The 20,291-nt window shown below is 33.9% G+C and overlaps 2 protein-coding genes, 1 non-coding gene and 1 pseudogene across 3 annotated transcripts; 2 read left to right on the top strand and 2 right to left on the bottom strand.

Moving 5' to 3' along the window:
* Positions 1-29: 29 nt before the first annotated feature.
* Positions 30-102, bottom strand: TRNAK-CUU. The gene has a single exon. It is a non-coding gene; the product is annotated as a tRNA-Lys (tRNA).
* A 52-nt stretch (positions 103-154) lies between these two features.
* On the bottom strand, positions 155-2,541 carry LOC9310821 (methylsterol monooxygenase 1-1). Its single transcript, XM_002872598.2, has 5 exons — positions 1,990-2,541; positions 1,381-1,703; positions 760-907; positions 630-662; positions 155-544 (listed from the first exon to the last, which is right to left on the bottom strand). The coding sequence occupies exons 1-5, from the start codon at positions 2,323-2,325 to the stop codon at positions 488-490; spliced, it is 897 nt and encodes a 298-aa protein (XP_002872644.1). The 5' UTR covers positions 2,326-2,541; the 3' UTR covers positions 155-487.
* A 5,898-nt stretch (positions 2,542-8,439) lies between these two features.
* Positions 8,440-15,892, top strand: LOC9310819 (annotated as a pseudogene).
* LOC9310820 (elongation factor Tu, mitochondrial) lies at positions 11,672-13,225 on the top strand. Its single transcript, XM_021021530.1, has 7 exons — positions 11,672-11,752; positions 11,839-11,929; positions 12,221-12,297; positions 12,403-12,468; positions 12,694-12,750; positions 12,899-12,992; positions 13,080-13,225. The coding sequence occupies exons 1-7, from the start codon at positions 11,672-11,674 to the stop codon at positions 13,223-13,225; spliced, it is 612 nt and encodes a 203-aa protein (XP_020877189.1).
* Positions 15,893-20,291: the final 4,399 nt, after the last annotated feature.

Here is a 20,291-nt window from a genome sequence, read left to right as displayed (position 1 = left end):
CACAAAAAAAGATGACAGAAAAAGAAAATCGCCCACCGTGGGGCTCGAACCCACGACCACAAGGTTAAGAGCCTTGCGCTCTACCAACTGAGCTAGACGGGCTAAGTGTTTTACATGGTTATAAACGTAATATGTTACTATTTATCTCAAGTGCGTAAATAATAAAGAAGAGTATTACGAACAAGGTTCTCTTACAAACTTTACTATGAAAAACAAACAAGGCTTTGATGATGACATCTTCTTTCTTCTTCAAGAAGACGAAACAAAATATTAAAAAAATGCGAGAAAGAGCAAAACCCAGTCCCGACACACTTATACATGCATGACCCACATATGTCGTAGTTAGTAACAACTCTGATGACATAAGACACACCCGAAAATTCAAACCACTCCCTTTCTCTTTTCGTGAAGCTGACTACGTAACTTGTAGTAGTAGTGCATGCTTAGCAATTCTTTAACTTGTTAAAATCTTCTTCGCCGGTTTCTACTAATCGGATTTGATTCCTCCGTTATGCTTGTTGCCCTTCTTAGACGATTCCTTGATCTGCAATGAATGAAGTATGCATGAAAATCACGGTTAAATAGAAACATTTTCGAGATCTTAGCTTCTTCTTAGATAAAGATTTTACCTGCTCAAGAAGCTTCTTTTGGAATCGGTAACCCTGATCCAGGAAACAAAAAAAATATAACCAAATGTTAAATGATTTCAGCCAGAAATCAATTTGGTGAGTTTTGATTAAACTTTGGATGAACACTAACCTTGTCAGTTCCATAAATGTAATCACAGTAAGTGAACACCGAAGCGAAGTTGCTTTGGCTTTGTCCTCCAACGTAGTGATGATAATCGTGGTACTCAGCGCCACCGTAGAAAGGGATGTATTTTGTTGGACTCCACGGAAAATCATATCTGCGATGGAACAAAGTGAATATATGCTTTATTAACACCAGTTCCAAGCAAGCAAGAAACATTTCTCATTCTCAGAGGAGTGTAAAGTAAGAAACCAATAAACTAAGGGCGCCTAGTCCTCTTTGCCAACTTGACTCTTACTTAAGAATGTTTTGGGTTACTCCAAAAGTTAAATCAAATTAAAAAATAAGCCTATCGAATTGTTCATCAAAAGGTATATCTAACCAGTTCCAAAACAAACCACAATAGCTTAAAAAAAGCCTAAAAAGTAATCAAAAAGAAACCTAATACCTAACTTAGCTCCAGTTGAATGTACACACCTTATATATAATAAATACATACACTAACAAACAATTCAAATTTGGTATGATGCAGTCACACATATATATAATAAACAAAAAGGCTATAACAAAACTGTAAAGTAAAAAAGCAAAAGGATTTGTTATTTGATTCTTTCAACCACGCTTTCTTACCCACTGTGAGTCTCAATAGCCTCCATTTGCCTTAAAGCTATCCACAACCAAAAGGTTATCATGTGACCAGGAGCAATAGCTGGTCCCATAAACGTCGGGATTCCGAGAAGCAAAACTTCAGCCCAATGTGCATATGGAGCAGCATATCCTATCGGAGCTGTATACTCGTGATGAACTCGATGAATCTTGTCGTAACCCCATTTACTATGAAAGAATCTATGGACCCAGTAGTTAGTGTAGTCTTCTATCAAGAAGTAGACTACTAACTGTGACAGTATCTCTGTTATTGTTGGTAATGGTAATCCAGATCGAACCTCAATCATCTGTTAAACATAAAATTTCAACAACACCTAATCAAATTCGAATCAAACACACACAAATTCTGTAACAAGTAGCTTAAACATTCCTTCATTCATTCCAAGTGCCACTCGAACCAGCGACCTCGCTAAGAGTCTTTACTAGTTGAGCGATTGACACTTGGTAATTCTGTCACATTCAACTTCAACATTCAATAGTTTCAAATTCGAAGCGATTCAATTCAAAACACACACAATTTCAGTGAAATTCCTTCAAATGTCAAATTCAAAACCAAATGTGTTCACAAATTACCTGAATGGAAGGATAAGAAACGAGTTGCAACGGACCAACGACGAGGATAAACATGGTCATGACGTCTTTGTAACATTTGAACATATCAGATAAAGAGTAATTAACCTTAGGTTGGATCTTATACCGATTAAACCAACCAGAAGCAGATCGAGCCAATTCGACGAAAACAAGAGGGAGAGGAACGAGAGAGAAGACGAGGAACAAGAACAAAATGTTGTGACAGTAGAGATAGTAATCGGACTTTGTGGCGGAGTAATCGAACCACAGAGTTTCGAGCCGTGTGAGGTTTCGTCCGAGTGCGATTGAAGCTTCTTCGATTGTAGCGTAAGGAATCATGGTTTTTCACGGTGAGTGTTTTCTCGTATCTCCGGTGAAGTGGAGATCTGAAGATTTTTGGGGGAGATCGAGAGAGAAGAAGAGAAGAGAAGAGAAGAGAGTGTTTGTTTTTGTTATGTGTATAGTTGGCGAATGTTTTTTGGACTGAAGACGTGGCTCCAGTTATCAGTATTTATATTACTTGAATAAAATTAATTAATAAATGCCAAATTATTAAAATTGCATCACGGGAATTTTATTTGGGAAAATTAGATTGAGTACCACATTTGGTCTAAAATTTAGGTCCAGTACCACTTTCGAAGCTCAGTTAGCATCTATACCACAATTGAGGTGTGTAAAGACCATTTTGCCCTTTCTTTTGTTTGCTCAAATTTCGGAGACAAAATTCATAGATTGAGGACACAAAAAGAAGTTTACATACAGTTGTTCCGAAGTTTGAGTTTCTCCATAATTTTATCTTATTTTTTGCATGTTTGCTAGTTTTTGTCCCTCAATTTTAATTCATTGTTCTTGGATTTTAGTATGTAAACTCTAATTGCGGTCTTTTCGTTTTGTTTGATGTTTATATTTCGTTTGATTATTGTCCCCGAATAGATTTTTTGTCATCTAGGTACTTGTTCCTAAATGTTACACTTTATCTGTCACATCAGCCGAGGGTAAAACCGTCTTTTTCATACCACAATACCACATGTGTGGTATAAGTGTTAAATCATTCTCAATTGTGGTAGAAATGTTAAGGAATTTGAAAAATGTGGTAGATTTAGCAAAAAATCCCATTTTATTTTGTGCCACTAAATAGTTTTTAACTTTTTGTGATATATTTTTTTGTTATGGGGTTCATTGGGAAATTAATAAATAGTTAAATACTAAATAGTACGAAAAGACATATAAAAATTATATTAATTATGATATGTGTTTTTGATAAATATCATGACATTTGAGTTAAAATTTTGTTTTACTTATCGTTTTAGAGTTAAAATTTTGTTTCATTATAGTTGTCGTTTTAGGTTTTCGATGCAAATCTTTGGTAAAAATTCTAGTTTTATTATTATTGTTTTAATGTTTCGGCCAATGAATTTTTTTATAAAATATATTGATGGGTAAAACAAAAAATTTAATGTTTTTCTTAATTTGTGTGAGAAAACCTTAAACGACAACTAAAACGAAACGGATGAAGTATTATATTAAATAAATTGGGAAGAGCTAAAGGAATGTCATGCATGATATATTTATTAAAAATTAAACAAGGATGTACATAATCTACTTTTTAAAAGTAAACAAAGGAATATCCATTTTTTTTGTAGGTTATTGTTCATATAGAGCACTAACTTTTAAGTCACTAACTTTTAAAACGAGAGTTTGTTTTTAATTAGGAATTGATTCGTCGCCTCACCGGTTTTCGTTGATGACAAGAGTTTCTCTTGAACCATCAGATGCGCCTCTTCAGGTGGGGACGTCGATAACTCACGGCAAGTCTCAAATCTGACATATGGCTCTCCTATGTGCTTCATTGCTGACCATCACCTCCGTTTTGCCGAGCGGCAGCGACCCTAATATTTTTTCCCCAGCAACAACTACTCTAAGGTTTGGATGGATGGGACTCTCCGCCAGTTGTTGCCCAATGACTCTCATTTAACCCATGTTCGAAAGATGTAAAGAAGCCCAAATCCTTTATATTTTTCAGGTCTTGTGTAAGTTAGCCGACTCAAGTCCATCTTTATCAAGATCTAACATTGGGAATCAAACTCCACTCGTAGCCAGGGCCGGCCCTACGAGTTATGGGGCCACAAACAATTACGGTTTGGGAGTCTCATAATCTATATATAAATTTTTTTTTACTGTTTGGGGCCCCAAAATCTATACATATTATTCGTTAAAAATTTGGGGGTCCAACACGAATGTTTCACCCGGCTGTGCTCAGTTACGGCCCTGCTCGTAGCCTCCTTTTTAGAACAATTCATCAAAAGCTTTTATGTGCCATTCGAACGAGCTGTTTATGATCACAGAGAATTCTTAAAAGTCGTCTTCAAAATTGAATCCTTACAAGTGTTAAAAGATCTACCAACTTTTGTAAACTTTTTAAAGTTGTGCAGCTTAGAGAATTCATTGAGCCTTTATCTTTACTTTTCCTGTAATGTTTTAATTTCACTTTGTATGAACTCATTTCCTTTAAAGATTTAGATGAATGAAATGTTTTTTGTCTAAAAGATAATAAAAATTAGGAATTGATTCAAATAGTCATGACTTTTATACTGATATCTTCGGTCATTTAAAAAAAAATGTTTTAATATTTAAATTGTAATGTACAAAATGATTTGCAAAAGGTGGAAGAAAAAGAAAAAACTAATTAGCCACCCATTCGAGTTAGCATTTTGAACAGAAATTAAAAGCTTAAAATTATTTACAAAATATCATAAAGGTGTTCTTATTAAGGACACGTGTACCACAAGAAAGGACAAAACAAAATGAAAACGAATTTCTAGATACATACATCCAAGATTATGAAATCGCAATAAAAACAAACTTTAGAAATTGGTGCTATATATCTTAGTGTTTTGCACAGTAAGTTATCAACCATTTTCACAGTTGATTGTTTCTCCACTATATTTCAACTTTTGGCTCTAATACTTTTTCCATTTCATTAGAATAATTGACGAGGACAGACAAATCAGTCATTATCAAGATATGTAGCTAGTCAAGGTAAAAATAAGTGACGATGTTTTTTTTTTTTTTTTGGAATAAATAAATAATTGACGAGGGTTCGAGATAAAAGAAAATCTTTAAGTTCAATGATATTAGTAATTTAGTATCAAGTTTTCAAGTATTAGGTTCAATGTAGATTACCTTTTAATGATTTATGTGTCGTCACGCTTCTTTGAAATTTCAATCCAAACTAAGCAAATCATTAATCAGTCTAAAAGGGTTGATTAACGTAATAGTCCATATTTACATTTGCGGCAAAACAATATTCTCTATCACGCATGGCAAAGCTATTTTTTCTTTGGTTTTAAAAATAAAGTTTTACTCAACTCATATAAGGCCACCTTTAGACCGTCGATGTAACGTTAGTAGCAAAATGAATATTATAATGAAAGAAATCATTAAGTTAACTACTAACTAAGTTTTGTTTAATAGGAAATTTTGGGTTTGGGCCAAACAGTTAACATGGTAGTTCAGTAACAAGTGATCTGATTACTCTCTGGCATTTATAGAAAAATATTCCAAACTCAGGAGGCAATATAGTAGTCCAACACCTAGATGTTGACAATGAGTCCACATTATAACACTTCACTGCGTTCACTCCGAAACTGACCGGATAAGCCGATCATGTATATAAAAAAAAATGAAATGGAGAAAAATAGAGATTACTTACGTTAAATTTTCTAACTATTTTTCTGAAAAAAAAACTAAGTAAAGAAAAATGAAAAATTTTCTATGATGAATGTGAGAATGAAATTATACAAGAAATTAGAATATGCATTCTTGCAAAAATGATATAGATGGTTATTTAGAATTTCATTAGAAAAAGTTATCTTAGTGACGAGGATAAACAGTAAATATATATATATATATATATATATATTAATGTGTATATATAATTAATATGTATTATGTATATATGCTAAAGAAAAACCTTTTATAGCTATTTATTGGAAGGTTTGCAAAAACTATTTTGTGCTCGAGCTAAATAAAGCGAGGCAAGTTTGAAATCCAAAATAATGGCCAAGGATAATCAGAACTGTATCTATTATCATCATTTGGATTTGACAGAGATCAATATTGGTAGACCTATGAACTATGATTATGATTCGACGCTTTCAAATCATTTGTTCGTCACTATTCCATTTCACCTCTCCTTTATCCCAATTCACATAACTATATATGATTAAAATTTAAAGAAAAAGGTAAAAAGCAAATGTTGACATTATTAACAAAATGGAAAAAGTCTGCATTTGCACTGTTTTTCTTTCGAAGAAAAAAAAAGAAGAAAACTAATATATAGAGCAAATGCAGTCTTTTTTCAACAAAACACATAACTAAATTTATCCAATTTTAGTTTCTAAACACATAACCGTTTATGAACAAAAAAAATTAACTATCAACAAAAAGAAAGGACGACAAAGTACAGAATTTAAATCATTAATAAAAAATTAAACTATTAACCCGAAAATAAAATAAACTAGTACAATAATTATTATTTTGTCCCAAGATTCCTTGTACAAATCCCACATGAAGATCACATTTTCAATCAATAAAGAATCTGTTGCTGTTAAAAAAAAAAAAAAAAAAAAAAAAAAAAACTAGTACAAAGTATGGAATTTAAATTATGTATAGTTTTTAAGTGAAAAATGGAAGAAGCTAGCACGCGAAATGAGAGTCTATCATCAAGTGTGATGGGACTCTTACGCAAGTGTTCACTACTCACTCTCTTGTTTATTTGCTCACCACATCAACATCCCTTACTCATATTTATTTAATTATTTATATAGAAATACATATCTGACAAGTTTTGTTGTCCCAATATTTGTTTACTCTGAGATCAAAACTATTTCATCAAAAGTAAACCATTTTCATAATTCATCACTTAGACACTTTACTCTACTAGTCTCGTTCTATAAGCATCCATAGATATGATCTAATTATGGAATTAGGTAATTGCTTTTCTTATTTCATCACAAGGTATAGAGACTAGAGTACACAATATATAATGGAGAATGGAGAGTGTACAGCAAAAAAGGAAAGAGATGACAAAAAGGTTCATAATATCACGACAGTAATTAATTAAAAGGGTTGCTTGGTTAAGAACTTAGAAGGGATTTAATCTTTACTTCGAGTTACAATGTTAGGCCGTATAAGGTACGTTGCTTGTAATCGCAAGACTATACATAGTGAAACAACATCTTTATATGGTCCTCGATCAACAAAGAATATACATATACACATATTATATTTGAATATAATTATATCTAATTATACTATTTCATTATAGTAAATTGAGTAATCAAATTAAAGAATTAATGAATGGTTGGTTAGATGCACCGTGCACGTGACGTTTGCTTGCATGATACATACGTGGTTTCAGCATTACATGATTTTTTTTTATTAACTAGATGAGCTTTATTAGTTGGTCATTTTCGTTTTGTCATCCAATATTAAACTGAAAACAAATAGACTTTATTAATTAAAGGTCTCACACATCCTACACTAATCAACAAATTGATATGAATATTGATTATTTTAGGTAGAAAGTATCTATGAAGTTCAGTTTTAGATTAATTAGATGCATGTTTCCATATCACCTATTTGTTTAGAAAAACTATCTGATTTTTGTTTGAAATAAATTTTGAAAATGGCATGGCACCAACATATGATGTAAGATTTCAACTAATCTAGTATGTAATATTTTAAGTGAATCCCTCTTTCCAATTGTTCGAACCTGGTTCCATCTCAAGATATGCTAGAGAATCCGAATTTGAATCAAAATTTCATACACAGATATACCATATATATTATTATATACTTTGTTCCAAATTAAAACACAAGTATTATTACATACACAAAAAAAATATATATATTAGATGAAAAGAATATGAGTATTATGGGTCAGATACGGGCCGAGATATTGGTGAATGGGTTCTGAAAGTGGAGTCAAAAATATATTACTCACAATTAGATGGTTTGTCATACAAGTAATCAGGATTGTGTTTATATTATAACTTGATGAACATTTTAGATGATCTATTTTCATCTTTTAAAAGGTATAATTAATTTTTTGGTGTTGTATCCATTTTTCACAAAATTTTTAAAAGATGTTTTTCTTTTTAATTCCAACAAAAAAAAATATAATTTTGGATTTACTAATCTCACAAAAGTTTAAGTCCAAAAGAATTTTTAAGTCCAATTAAGTCAAGTTGACGGGGATTTGACTTAAAACACTGTTAAATGGAAGTGTAATCGCATGGTTGAGATCATTCTAATCAAGTTTGACGAGTAGTCGGACGGCTCAGATTATTTGAATTCATACACATTTAATGAAAAAGTTTATGACCATTAATCTAGACATATCTTTTTTGTCTTGCGATCTTTCATTTTTTTCAAAATTTGAAAATGTCTATATAACTGAAGCAAATACTACCGTTTGAAGAAAGAATAACGTTACGTCTTTCTAATTTCTCTCATTAATTTTGAAACCCTAATTTTTTTTTTTTTGCAAAACCTCCGAAGAAGTTTGATCACCGGCGATTGTTCTGTCCGGCGACCACCGCCGATCATGATCTAGGAAGGTTATCGATTCTAAGGTCAGTTAGACGAGATATCAGACTCTCGAATACCTAATTCATAGGGATTTGTTCCGATTTTGTGTTTTTTTTCCTCTTATTTGATTCGATTACTATTACGATGTCTCTCTCTGGTTCTGAGTCCGGAGGTGGATCGATTTTGTATTTCATCTGATAGATAGTTCTGATTTGTGATTTTTTTTTCAATTTGGTTTTGACAGATCATTAACGATCGCGAGACTGTACGATCAAGGGGGTTTTGTTTGGATGGTGGTGATGGCGGTGGATACGGTGATGGTGGTGGCTGGCCGTGAGGGATGAGGAAGCGGTGGTCGTGGCTGGTAATTGAAATAGTTTTGTGGCTCTGTTTTTGGTTTAGATTGCTTTTGCTCTTGTTCTTGTTCTGATTCTTTTGGATTACTTTTTGAAGGTTCAGGAGGCGTTTGATGTTTCCAATCCGCGAGATATTCACAATTATTTCCATGCTTTGTTGTTTACTTACTTGCTTTCTCTATTTTTTGTTTGCTTTTTTTGCTTACTGATTTGATTCCTACCAACATGTCTTGTTTCCTTAACTTGCTTCCTTGTTTTCTCTTTTTGCTTCATTGCTTGTTTGTTTTCTTCCTTGGTTCCATGCGTGCTTGGTTACTTGATTTGGTTTTGCTTCTTTGATTTCTTCCTTGGTTCCTTGATGTGTTTGTTTGTTTCATCTTTTGGTTCCATGCGTGCTTGTGTGTTTCATTCTCTGGTTCCTTGCTTCCTTGTTTGGCTTTTTTCACTTATACCTTGGTTACTGTATTTGCTTTTGCTTCTTTGATTTCTTCCTTGGTTCCTTGATGTGTTTCATATTCTCCGTTTCCATGCGTGCTTGTGTGTTTCATTCTCTATTTCCTTGCGTGCTTGTTTTGTTTTCTTGCTTAGTTGTTTGGTTCTTACTTGCTTCTTGTTTCCTTGGTTCCATGCGTCCTTGTCTGTTTCATTCTCTATTTCCTTGCGTGCTTGTTAGATTTCTTGCTTAGTTGTTTGTTTCTTACTTGCTTCCTTGATTTTGATTTTTGGTGTTTCTTCCATTTATATCGTGATGTTGAAGATGTCCACAGGATTCAAAGTGATGGTGTAAGTCTTATATCTACTTATATAATCAGTAATCTTGATTGATCTAACCGACATGATTGAACTGTTCTAGAGAAAAACCAAGAATCGAGTAGAAAGCAGAGTTATTAAAGGAGAGTTCAATCAGGTTTTGTTCATTTAATTTCAGTCTCTCATCATCTTGTTATTAAAGAACTAGATAAGCTGCGTAATTTGACTTGGTATTGAGTGTCTGTCTTTGTGAAACGTGAAAATTGAAGATGTCTTTTTGTTCTGTATTGGCAGTGTATTGAGTGGTGGTGGGAGTGCTCGACTTCTTGAGGCAAGTGCTCAGAATTGAGTCGATATGATAAATGAGTATCAAACGGGAGCTCTTGTTAGTCGTTTGGGAATTCATGGGCACCATGAAACCAGGTCCCCTTATTTTATGTAAGTCACATACTAGCAACTCCTTGAAAGATATCTTGCTTCATTGATAGTTTCTTGAGTCTATTATGAACTATAAGAAGTGAATGCTTGCTTATTTTTTTGCATGTGTTCTTCGAAGAAATGCTCTGTAGAACAAGCTCACTCTACAAGTCTCCAGCAAAACTACTTAATAAGGTAGCACTTTATCACTTAGTCATTCATGAAGAACATTGTGATGCTAGTCTTGTTTTCTCATAATTGGCAGTCTATCTTTTGATAAATCTAACATTTTTAGTTGAAATTAGTTAAGCAGCAAACTGCAGATACCAAACTGCTGACATGATGGTACCTAAACTGAATAGATCGTCTATTTGCAATAACCACTTGTTTACAATCAAATAAGGTAATACCGTCTTAACACTTCTTGAATTAACATCATTCAAACAAAGCTAGACAGAGGGGTTTAGTTACTTATGTTGAATAAATATTTGGGAACTGAGCAATTTAGGTTATGGACGCCGTCATTGGATTTCGCTAGTTAGCTCATTTCACAGCAGTCATTGTGATCATGAACATATGATATTCTCAGATGATTGTGGCCATAAAAAAGTGTTCTCGATGCGTAGTAGCTTATTTTCGATTTTTATGAGCATATCAGTGAAAGTTAAATAAGTGTTGATAAAATCAAGAGTTGCAGTAGTAAGGAAATTAGGCACCAACGACCAATTTTTCTTTATATGTTTGTAATCTTTTATATATTACACATGGAGTTTAATATATTACCGGTTTTTTTTTCTTAATGCAGAGGGTCTACAACGAGTGTACAAAGCAGGGCATGTTCTTACTCATATAGTAATTTCATTTGCTAGAGCCTGTCTTCAATTTTTTTACTTTCAAAGTATTGTTAACTAATTTCTCGAACTGTTTCAGGACTACGTAGTACCATGAACCCAAACACTGAAAATTTAAGATGTCTTTTTGTTCTGTACAGGCAGTGTATTGAGTGGTGGTGGGAGTGCTCGACTTCCTGAGGCAAGTGCTCAGAATTGAGTCGATATGATAAATGAGTATCAAACGGGAGCTCTAGTTAGTCGGTTGGGAATTCCTATGATATATGGCATTGATGCCATTCACGGGCATGACAATGTCTATAACGCTACTATTTTTCCTCTCAATGTTTGTCTTGGAGCCACCAGGCAAGTATTAGCTGATATGTTTCTTTGATTTTGCATATTCGAGCTGGAATGGTGAGAAGATGCATGCGAATACTTATCACAGGGTATCTTAAGGGTACCCTTAAGTTTAAGGTCTGCTTACTTTTTTCCTTTCATTTTAAACATGACATGTTACACATTTTCTCTCTACCCTGACTCCAATTTAGTGATCGGTTTTGAACTATTACTAGAAGGGTTATTCTCTAGGGATGCATCATAATCTAGTATTTGTGAATTGTTTAGTGGAGTAACATGCATCAGTTATGGGTTTTCTTAGAAATACTTTGATAAACAGTTTAGCCTCACTGCTTCAGTTGCTAACTTTCAGAATATGATTACTGAAGCGGCACAAAAATGGATGGTGGAATTCTTGTGGTTTTAGGTCCAGATGGACCCATGCCACAGACAAAAGAACATATCCTACTTGCACGCCAGGTTCACATTATTACAATATGAACACTTGAAGCTACTCAGTTGAGTTAGGTTGTTTGCCACTATTTGAATTATTGAATGTTCCACAGGTTGGTGTTCCCTCACTTGTGTGCTTCTTGAACAAAGTTGATGTGGTGGATGATCCTGAGCTGTTGGAGCTTGTCGAGATTGAACTACGAAGTTTGTAGAGTTTTTAATCTCACAGAATTTCTGTCTTTCAGCATACGAAGTAAGTACAAGCTTTCTGACATCAACTCTTGTCTCTATAAAGAACTCCTCAACTTCTACAATTTTCCTGGGGATGATATTCCCATCATCCGAGGATCTGCTCTGTCCGTGTGCTTGACAAGGCTTTCTTGATGCCAATTGAAGATGTTTTCTCAATTCAAGTACACTAGTCTACATCCTTGTTGTTTTCTGATTCACTCTTTAAGAAAAAATCAGTTCTGATACTTTTCTTTTTTCTTGAAGGGACGTGGAACTGTTGCAACATTGAACAGGGAACCATTAAAGTGGGTGAAGAAGTTGAGATATTGGGTTTACGTGAGGTGAGTGTGCATAAATATTGTTTTGGTACTGCCAAAGTGGTGATTTACTGGGGGATATTACAATTAAGCATTTTCTTTAGCGTAACTGTGAGATTTGATTTCCAGGGGCTTCCACTGAAATCGACTGTAACTGGGGTTGAGATGTTCAAGAAGATTTTGGATAATGGACAGGTAAAGCCAATATTAAGAGATTACAAATAAAAGTTGTGGGCATGTAAGATACTGATTAAACCTTGGCTACTATTATGCTAGGCTGGTGACAATGTAGGACTTCTTCTGCGGGGCTAAAGAGAGAAGACATTCAGCGTGGAATGGTAAGCTTATGACTACCATTACAGCAACACAGCAAAACAAGCTTTACATAATTTTTTAATTTTCACTACGGTTGGTTATTAGGTGATTGCTAAGCCTAGTTCATGCAAGACATACAAGAAGTTTGAAGCAGAGATTTACGTGCTCACAAATTAAATTCTTCCTTAGGTCTGTGTTCTGGCTGTAATGTTTCTGAATGAATATTGCTCTTTCTCCTTGTATTTTGTAGAGTCTTGAATAGAACTTTTATAGAGCATCTGTGAACTTATCATCTCTATGATATTTGCAGGGTTTTGTTATTTCGGATTGGCAAGGTGTTGATAAGATTTCCTCACCACCGCATACACACTACACAGCTTCCGTCCGAGCTGCAATTCAAGCTGGTTGGTGTTTCAAACTTCACAGACATTCCTGGACTGAAATAGGAAACTGTTACTTATGTCTGTGTTAGCTAATGAAATAATATGCAGGTCATGGTCCCTATCTTATGTCCTTGGTGAAGGACAAAGCAATTCCTATCACTCGGATTGATGATGCTGTCGGAAGAATCCTGCTTGTCAAGTTCACCATGGGTCTTTTTGAGAACCCTTTGGCTGATTACAGTTTTATCCAATGAATTAGGAATCTGTTGCAAGTACTACTACAAAATCTTGATGGAATGTTCTTAATTTCTATTAGGCACACAGAGACTTGGCAAAGGGGGCTGTTAGAAAATCCTTTGTGCTGCTGAAAAACGGGAACAAAACCAATACTATGCTCCCACTTCCCAGGAACACTTCAAACTTTTTATTTCGCAGTGATCTGCACTTATTTAGAACATTCCTACAAGATTCACCGCAGGTAGCACCATTAAATCATTTTTTATGTAAGGCTTTTGTTTTTTGGCGTCAAATATTTATGTTAGGACATCTTTTGATTTGTACCTATATTTTGTTGCTAAGATATCCACAGAATTAACAAGGATGGCATGAACCTTTGATGTACCCATTTAGTCAGCAACCTTGACGTTACATTGGGTATAATTGGTAAGGTACTTTAGTTATCTTTTTAGACATTCGAAAAATATTTGTTCTATGTAAGGCGTAGCAATCCTTCAGAACTAAACATTGAATATGATGTTTTGTGTAGATATTACAGATTGCGGCGGTGTGGAAGTTTCTTCACGGGTCGAAAGGAATAGATGTATTACTGACGAAAAATGGCTTTGTCGTGCAGTAACATCCGAATTGAAGAAAACTACAGGAGATTTTGCTGTAGGAGCTTGGGCTGGTGCTGCCCATTATCTCCTCTGGTATATGCTTGCAAGCCACGTAAGCGTCTCTTGTACATATAACTCTTCTTAATTAGGTTTTGAGACATTTATTTATAATTGTGTCATTTCTCTTTTGTAGACACATTTTTGCAGATAACTGGAGCATTCTGGTACATGTTGTCAGTGGAACGTAATGATACTTGTTGGAGATTTGCGTGTAAGTTCAGCCAGATCCGTGACTCTGTGTTCAGATTCTGTATTGTGGGAGTAAATTTGTGTCCCTGAGCTTCTCAAGAGCAATTGTTCTGCTAAAGGAGATGATTCAAAGTTTAACTTTGGGATATACGGTCAAGCTATATCTTCAAAAAAATTCTCCAAGTTCTGTTATTGTATATGGTGGAGTCTTCAAAATCTCAGGTAAGGCCTCGAAATCAATGAATAAACCGTTGTTATGCAGTAATTTGATATCTTTGGTGTTTTCTTGAACAGCGCCTTAGTTCAAGGGCTGCAAACAAGTACATTTCCAGGAGAGGTTTTGTTTTCCAGCGCGTTAGGTCAAGGGTTTCTTCTTTCGCGCTTCTACTCGGGAATATGCTTACTGTTCGTCTTCATTTACTTACTGTTCGTCTCGAGGAAATGAGGATCAAAAGATGTGACTCGGAACAGTATCACAGGTCACTTCCACAAAATTTGAGGGAAAGAGTCAGACGCTATGATCAATACAAATGGTTAGAGACCAGAGGTGTTAAGGAAGAAAATTTAGTTCAGAGTTTAGCTACGGATCTCAGAAGAGACATCAAACGTCATCTTTGCCTGAGTTTAGTTAGGAGGGTAGGTTTTCACATTCAGAATGCTAAAATTGCTTGAGATACTAAGTAACTATCTGTTCTGTTTTTGCAGGTTCCTCTGTTTGCTAATATGAATGAAAGATTACTCGACGTGATAAACTAGATCGAAGAAAGAGTCATAGTAGAACTGTGAGAGATTAAAGCCGAGTCTTTACAAGGAAAGCACTTTCATTGTGCGTGAAGGAAACCCGGTTAATGAAATGATGTTCATAATCCGAGGCCGGTTAGAGAGTGTAACACTAGATGTAGGAAGAAGCTGTTTCTTCAACAGAGGGTTAATATTGAAAGAAGGAGACTTTTGTGGTGATAAGCTTCTGACATGGGCTCTTGACCTTAAAGCAGGCTCAATCTTACCTTCTTCCACAAGAACAGTGACGGATCAGTCATCTTCTTATTCCTGAAGGTATGTGTCTTATTATGGTTAGTCGATTGATTTTGCTCTTATAGTTTGGAATTACATTCTCGTTTTATTTATATTCTACAGTAGCGGAGGAGTATTTTGTTGTCTATATATATGACTGTGAGCTTATCTTAGAAACAAACTTTTGATTTGAGGAGATTTTCCTTTTCTTCATAAAGTAGCTTTGAATGATCAAACTTCCATTTACTTCTAATGTGTTTTAGGTATGACATCACTTTAGATTGTTGCAAGCTAATCTTGGTTATGAATGTTTCCTCATCTTGAGACATGTGAAAGCTTGATCTCACAGCAGGGCAAAAGCTAGATCCGAGAAGACTTGTCGTAGCAATAATGAGAATTGAGCAAACACCATTTGATATATATTCTCTTCTCACAGGTCTTGACTCTTGACTATTGATTTCTTCTTGTCTTTCTGCTTTCTTTCTGTTGCAATCAATTTGAATTCCATGTTAGACAGTTAGAGCAATTAGAAAATAAACCAATATATACTTGTTCATATAGTTAGAGCAGAGTAGTCAAGTTTTAGTTCACAGAAACTGCAAAAGTGAGACTTCACTTAATGAGTTAATATATACTTGTTCATTTTTTTTTCCCATTTTAGGTGGTGGTGGTGATGGTGAGGTCATTTCTGAATATTTCCATACTCATTAAGAAAATGCCTCCGAGATTCCCAGGTAGCACCATTAAAATGCCTTCGAGATTTGGTTTTGTGACATATGCTGATTCCTCGGTCGTCGACAAAGTTATCCAGGACAATCACATTATAATTGGGAAGCAGGTTAGATGGAGACGTGCCTTACATCTTAAGTGTCTTAGTTGTGTTGTACCTTACAATGCGTAACATTCAACTTTTTGATTGCTCTTCAGATTGAAATTAAGCGGACGATACCAAGAGGATCCATGCGCTCTAACGATATCAAAACCAAGAAGATATTTGTTGGTGGAATTCCTTCTTCTGTGGATGATGGTAAACACTCTTCCATACTATCCCATATTTGTATCACATGATTTTTTATTTCAGAATTTTTATTTATGAAGTTTCTCATCTGGTGATTGGTGTTTGTATAGATGAGTTCAAAGAATTCTTTATGCAATTTGGAGAGCTGAAAGAACATCAGATTATGCGTGATCATTCAACTGGAAGATCACGTGGCTTTGGGTTTGTTACATATGAAAAGTGAAGATATGGTTCATCATCTCTTTGCGAAAGGGAACAGAATTGAACTTTCAGGGACTCAGGTAACTACACGTTCTTACAAATATTGTTGGGATTCTAAGACTTTGTAGCTATAGTCAATCTGCCCTGTTACTTTGCTTAATTGTCTGTGGAAATTATCTCGTATAGGATAAAGAAGGCGGAGCTACAAAACAAACTCAGTTACAACCCCGTCAAAGCGGTTCGGTGATTCTCGCTCTAACTTTGGTGGTGGTAATGGAGATGGTTATGGTGGCGGACATGGTGGTTAATGCATTGTTTGCTTCCTTGTTTGCTTCTTTTGATTCCTCTGCTTAGTGTAGTACTTGTTTCTTTGCTTGCTTCTTTGCTTGTTTCTTTGCTTGCTTCTTTGCTTGTTTCTTTGCTTGTTTCTTTGCTTGCTTAGTGTATTACTTGTTTCTTTGCTTGTTTGATTCCTCTGCTTAGTGTATTACTTGTTTCTTTGCTTGTTTGATTCCTCTGCTTAGTGTATTACTTGTTTCTTTGCTTGTTTGATTCCTCTGCTTAGTTTATTACTTGTTTCATTGCTTCTTTGATTTCTTTGCTTAGTGGATACTTGTTTCATTGCTTCTTTGATTGCTTAGTGCATTACTTGTTTTTTTTTGCCTCTTTGATTACTCTGCTTATTGTATTACTTGTTTCTTTGCTTCTTTGATTCCTCTGCTTCTTTGATTGATTCTATTTTTATCTTTTTTCTTCTTAATATTCTCGATTGCTTCTTTACATGCTTAGCTTTGTTAATTTGATTCTTTAATTCATTTTCTTAGTATATTGCTTGTTTCTTTATTTCATTAATGCATTATTTGCTTCCTTGATTCCTCTACTTAGTTCTTCTGTGCTTTTTCTATCTTGTTAAGATATTGAAATATTTTATGCAGCTGAGACTTGAGAGATTTTGTAAGATGTATTTATTTCTCGATTGGATGACATTATTATGTAAGAACATATTTTTTATATAATAAATAAAATTTAATTTATTTAAATGCTCCGAAAATTTATAAAATATCCAATCGCAAAAATTTTGAACGTCTCCCCAATCTCAAATTAAATCAAAATCCCGTGTTCATGGTCTTTTTTTTTGTTTTATATTTTGGACATTTAAAAAAATCATGTTTACTGATGATACACAACAAGATGAAGTTGAACGTGAGAAGGGAAAATTGAAGCTTGCTTGGCATACATTAAAAAAGGATCGAATTCGAGAGATTAAATGAACTAAACATAACCGAAACTAAAAAGCTTAAAAAGACACAGATGTATAGTTATAGTTCATTGATCCAACCAGCTGTTCCGGTGCTCGAATATGCCGCCGCACGACGCATGATGTTGTTCACAAAACAATATATTGCCGTAACCATATCCGACATTGTCAAGTTGATTCACCCATTACCGTCCCAAGAACTCCCAAAACCCACATTGAATCAATGCTGATTGAGAGTCTTTTTAAATCTCTTGGGCATTTAGCCAGCCATGGTCATTTGCACGATGCTTTCAAAACGTTTTCTCTTCTCCGTCTTCAATCTTCTTCTTCTGCAGTTTCAGGTGACGTTATTTTGCATAGCGCGGCTTCCCTTTTATCCGCGTGTGTTGATGTTCGTGCATTTGTGCCGGGGCTGCAAATTCACGCGCACTGTGTTTCGTCGGGTGTCGAATATCACTCTGCTTTAGTCCCAAAGCTGGTTACTTTTTACTCTGCTTTTAATCTTCACAGTGTAGCTCAATCTATTATTGAGAACTCAGACATTTTGCATCCCTTACCAAGGAATGTGCTCATTGCTTCGTATGCCAAGAACGAGCTTTTTGAGGAGGTTGTTGCTGCTTACAAGAGAATGGTTAGCAAGAAATCTGACCCGATGCATAAATAAAGTTGCATGTAAAATTAAAAAAAGAAAAGAATAAATGTTTGCTTGACACATAAGCATCAAAAAATTTCTTTTAAATAAATATATATATATATATATATATATATACTAGGATCGGACCCGCGGTCTACCGCGGGAGAATATTGGTTTACATATGTTGCGTTTAATATTGTGTGTGTTTTTTAGTAGAACGAATCGTGTAGTATACTTATAAATATTCATAATAACGAATTGTAGAGAAAATGTAAAATTGTTTATAAATATACCCATCGTAATAATTATGATTTCCAAAATAGAATTTTGTGTTTTAAAATTCTAAAATTAGACGATTCATAGGAATTAGAGCAGTCAAAATAGGTCAAAAACCGCGGGTCCAGCCCACATCATCTCACTATGGGGCAGATTTGGGAAAATATATTAAACCCGCAAATAAGCGGGCCACATGGATTAATTCGCAGTGGGTCATAGGTTTAATCGGTTTTCATCCGCGGGTTGGCGGATCAGCCCACATACTAGTATTTATTGATAAAATTATAATTTATTCAACATGTGGTAATTTAAACAAACTTTTAATAGTATTTTGATTTATTTATTTATTTTAGTAGTATTTTAAATTTTGGTTACTTTAAAATTATTTAAACAAAATCCATGGACATTCCCGCAAATCCGCATACATTCGCGGGACGGGTTTGTATTTCATATATGCTACCCGCGGGTCGTGTGGACCGACTAACTACAAGTCAAAATATTTTTTGTCTATCGCAAAACGGACTTAACGGGACGAATCAACTAGCTTTGACAGTTCTAATGAGAATATTATTTAGTCATACAACAAAATGAAGTTTGGACATAGTAATAATAGAATATGTATCTTATTTGTTAGATGAGAGATTGAAAGATGAAGTATAATGATTAAAAATTAATTATTATTTTTCATGATTCACAAAATTTAATAAATACTTATCATCTTGTTGAATAATTCTAAAATCATATTCAAGAAATCTTTATAAATTGAAAATTAAACTTCTTTGGTAAGCTATAGGTATGAAAATATCATAATTTCGATTTAATCTAATTAAATTAAAATTAGTTACATGGATTTCATATCTATTTAATTTACACGACCAAAATAAAAATATCTATTTAATTTACACGACTAAAATAAAAATATCAATTTAATTTATAAAACAGATGGATTATTTGTGATAAATTTTCTAGAAATCTTTAGAAGCAAGTAAAATATCTTTCAATTAATGATAATTGGCTAAAATGAACGAAATTAATGACAAAAACGTTGATTGTTATGGAATTAGTCCCAAAAATATATGAACAAATTTATTATACGTAATTAATGTATAATATTGTTTGGAATATGCTTTTATTATTAGTTACCATAAGTACAATCAGGTTTTATTTGATTTCCATAAATATTTGATTTTATTTCGATTTTTCATTATTAATTCGAATTTATATTCCAAAAAAATTTCAAAGATCCGATTTCAAAATTTCGGGTCAATTTTCTGATTTTAACCCGACCCATTTTCATTTGTACTTCTCTTTTAATAGTATAGAGATTTTAGAAGAAACTCTATTTTAGAGTCATGCATTGGAGCAAAATCTCCTCTAAAATAGATTCAAATTTTGGGTTACCATTTACAATGAAAGTTTGTTAAATTTCTCATCTACAACAAATTCTTCTTTATTCTTCATTTTGGCCATTTTCCTTTTTACTATGTTCTTTTTTATTCATTTTCTTATCAATCATATTGTTTTTTTTATGGTTACTAATAGGAGCCAAAATCCGTCTTAACACCGATGTACATATAGATAATATTTTCATTCATTTGAACTATGAAAAACTTGCGATGGCTATATTGGTAAGTTTCATTATCTGATGTTTTACATGATGACTGTATCAGTTCTCTTTATGATTAGTGAAAGTATGTATTCAGCTGTTAGAAGAAGAATAAAAAACGAACCAAAATTCGGATTCTCTCATTTGGACTACAGTTTAAAACGCTATATTTGTGTATATGTCTTAATCTTTGTTTAAACATGTTTATGCTTCTAAAAAGCAAGCACA

This window comes from Arabidopsis lyrata, assembly GCF_000004255.2.
Source record: "Arabidopsis lyrata subsp. lyrata unplaced genomic scaffold ARALYscaffold_6, whole genome shotgun sequence".
Classification (NCBI taxonomy): domain Eukaryota; kingdom Viridiplantae; phylum Streptophyta; class Magnoliopsida; order Brassicales; family Brassicaceae; genus Arabidopsis; species Arabidopsis lyrata.
The sequence above is the reverse complement of the archived record's forward strand: the minus strand, read 5'-3'. Positions and strand labels throughout refer to the sequence as shown.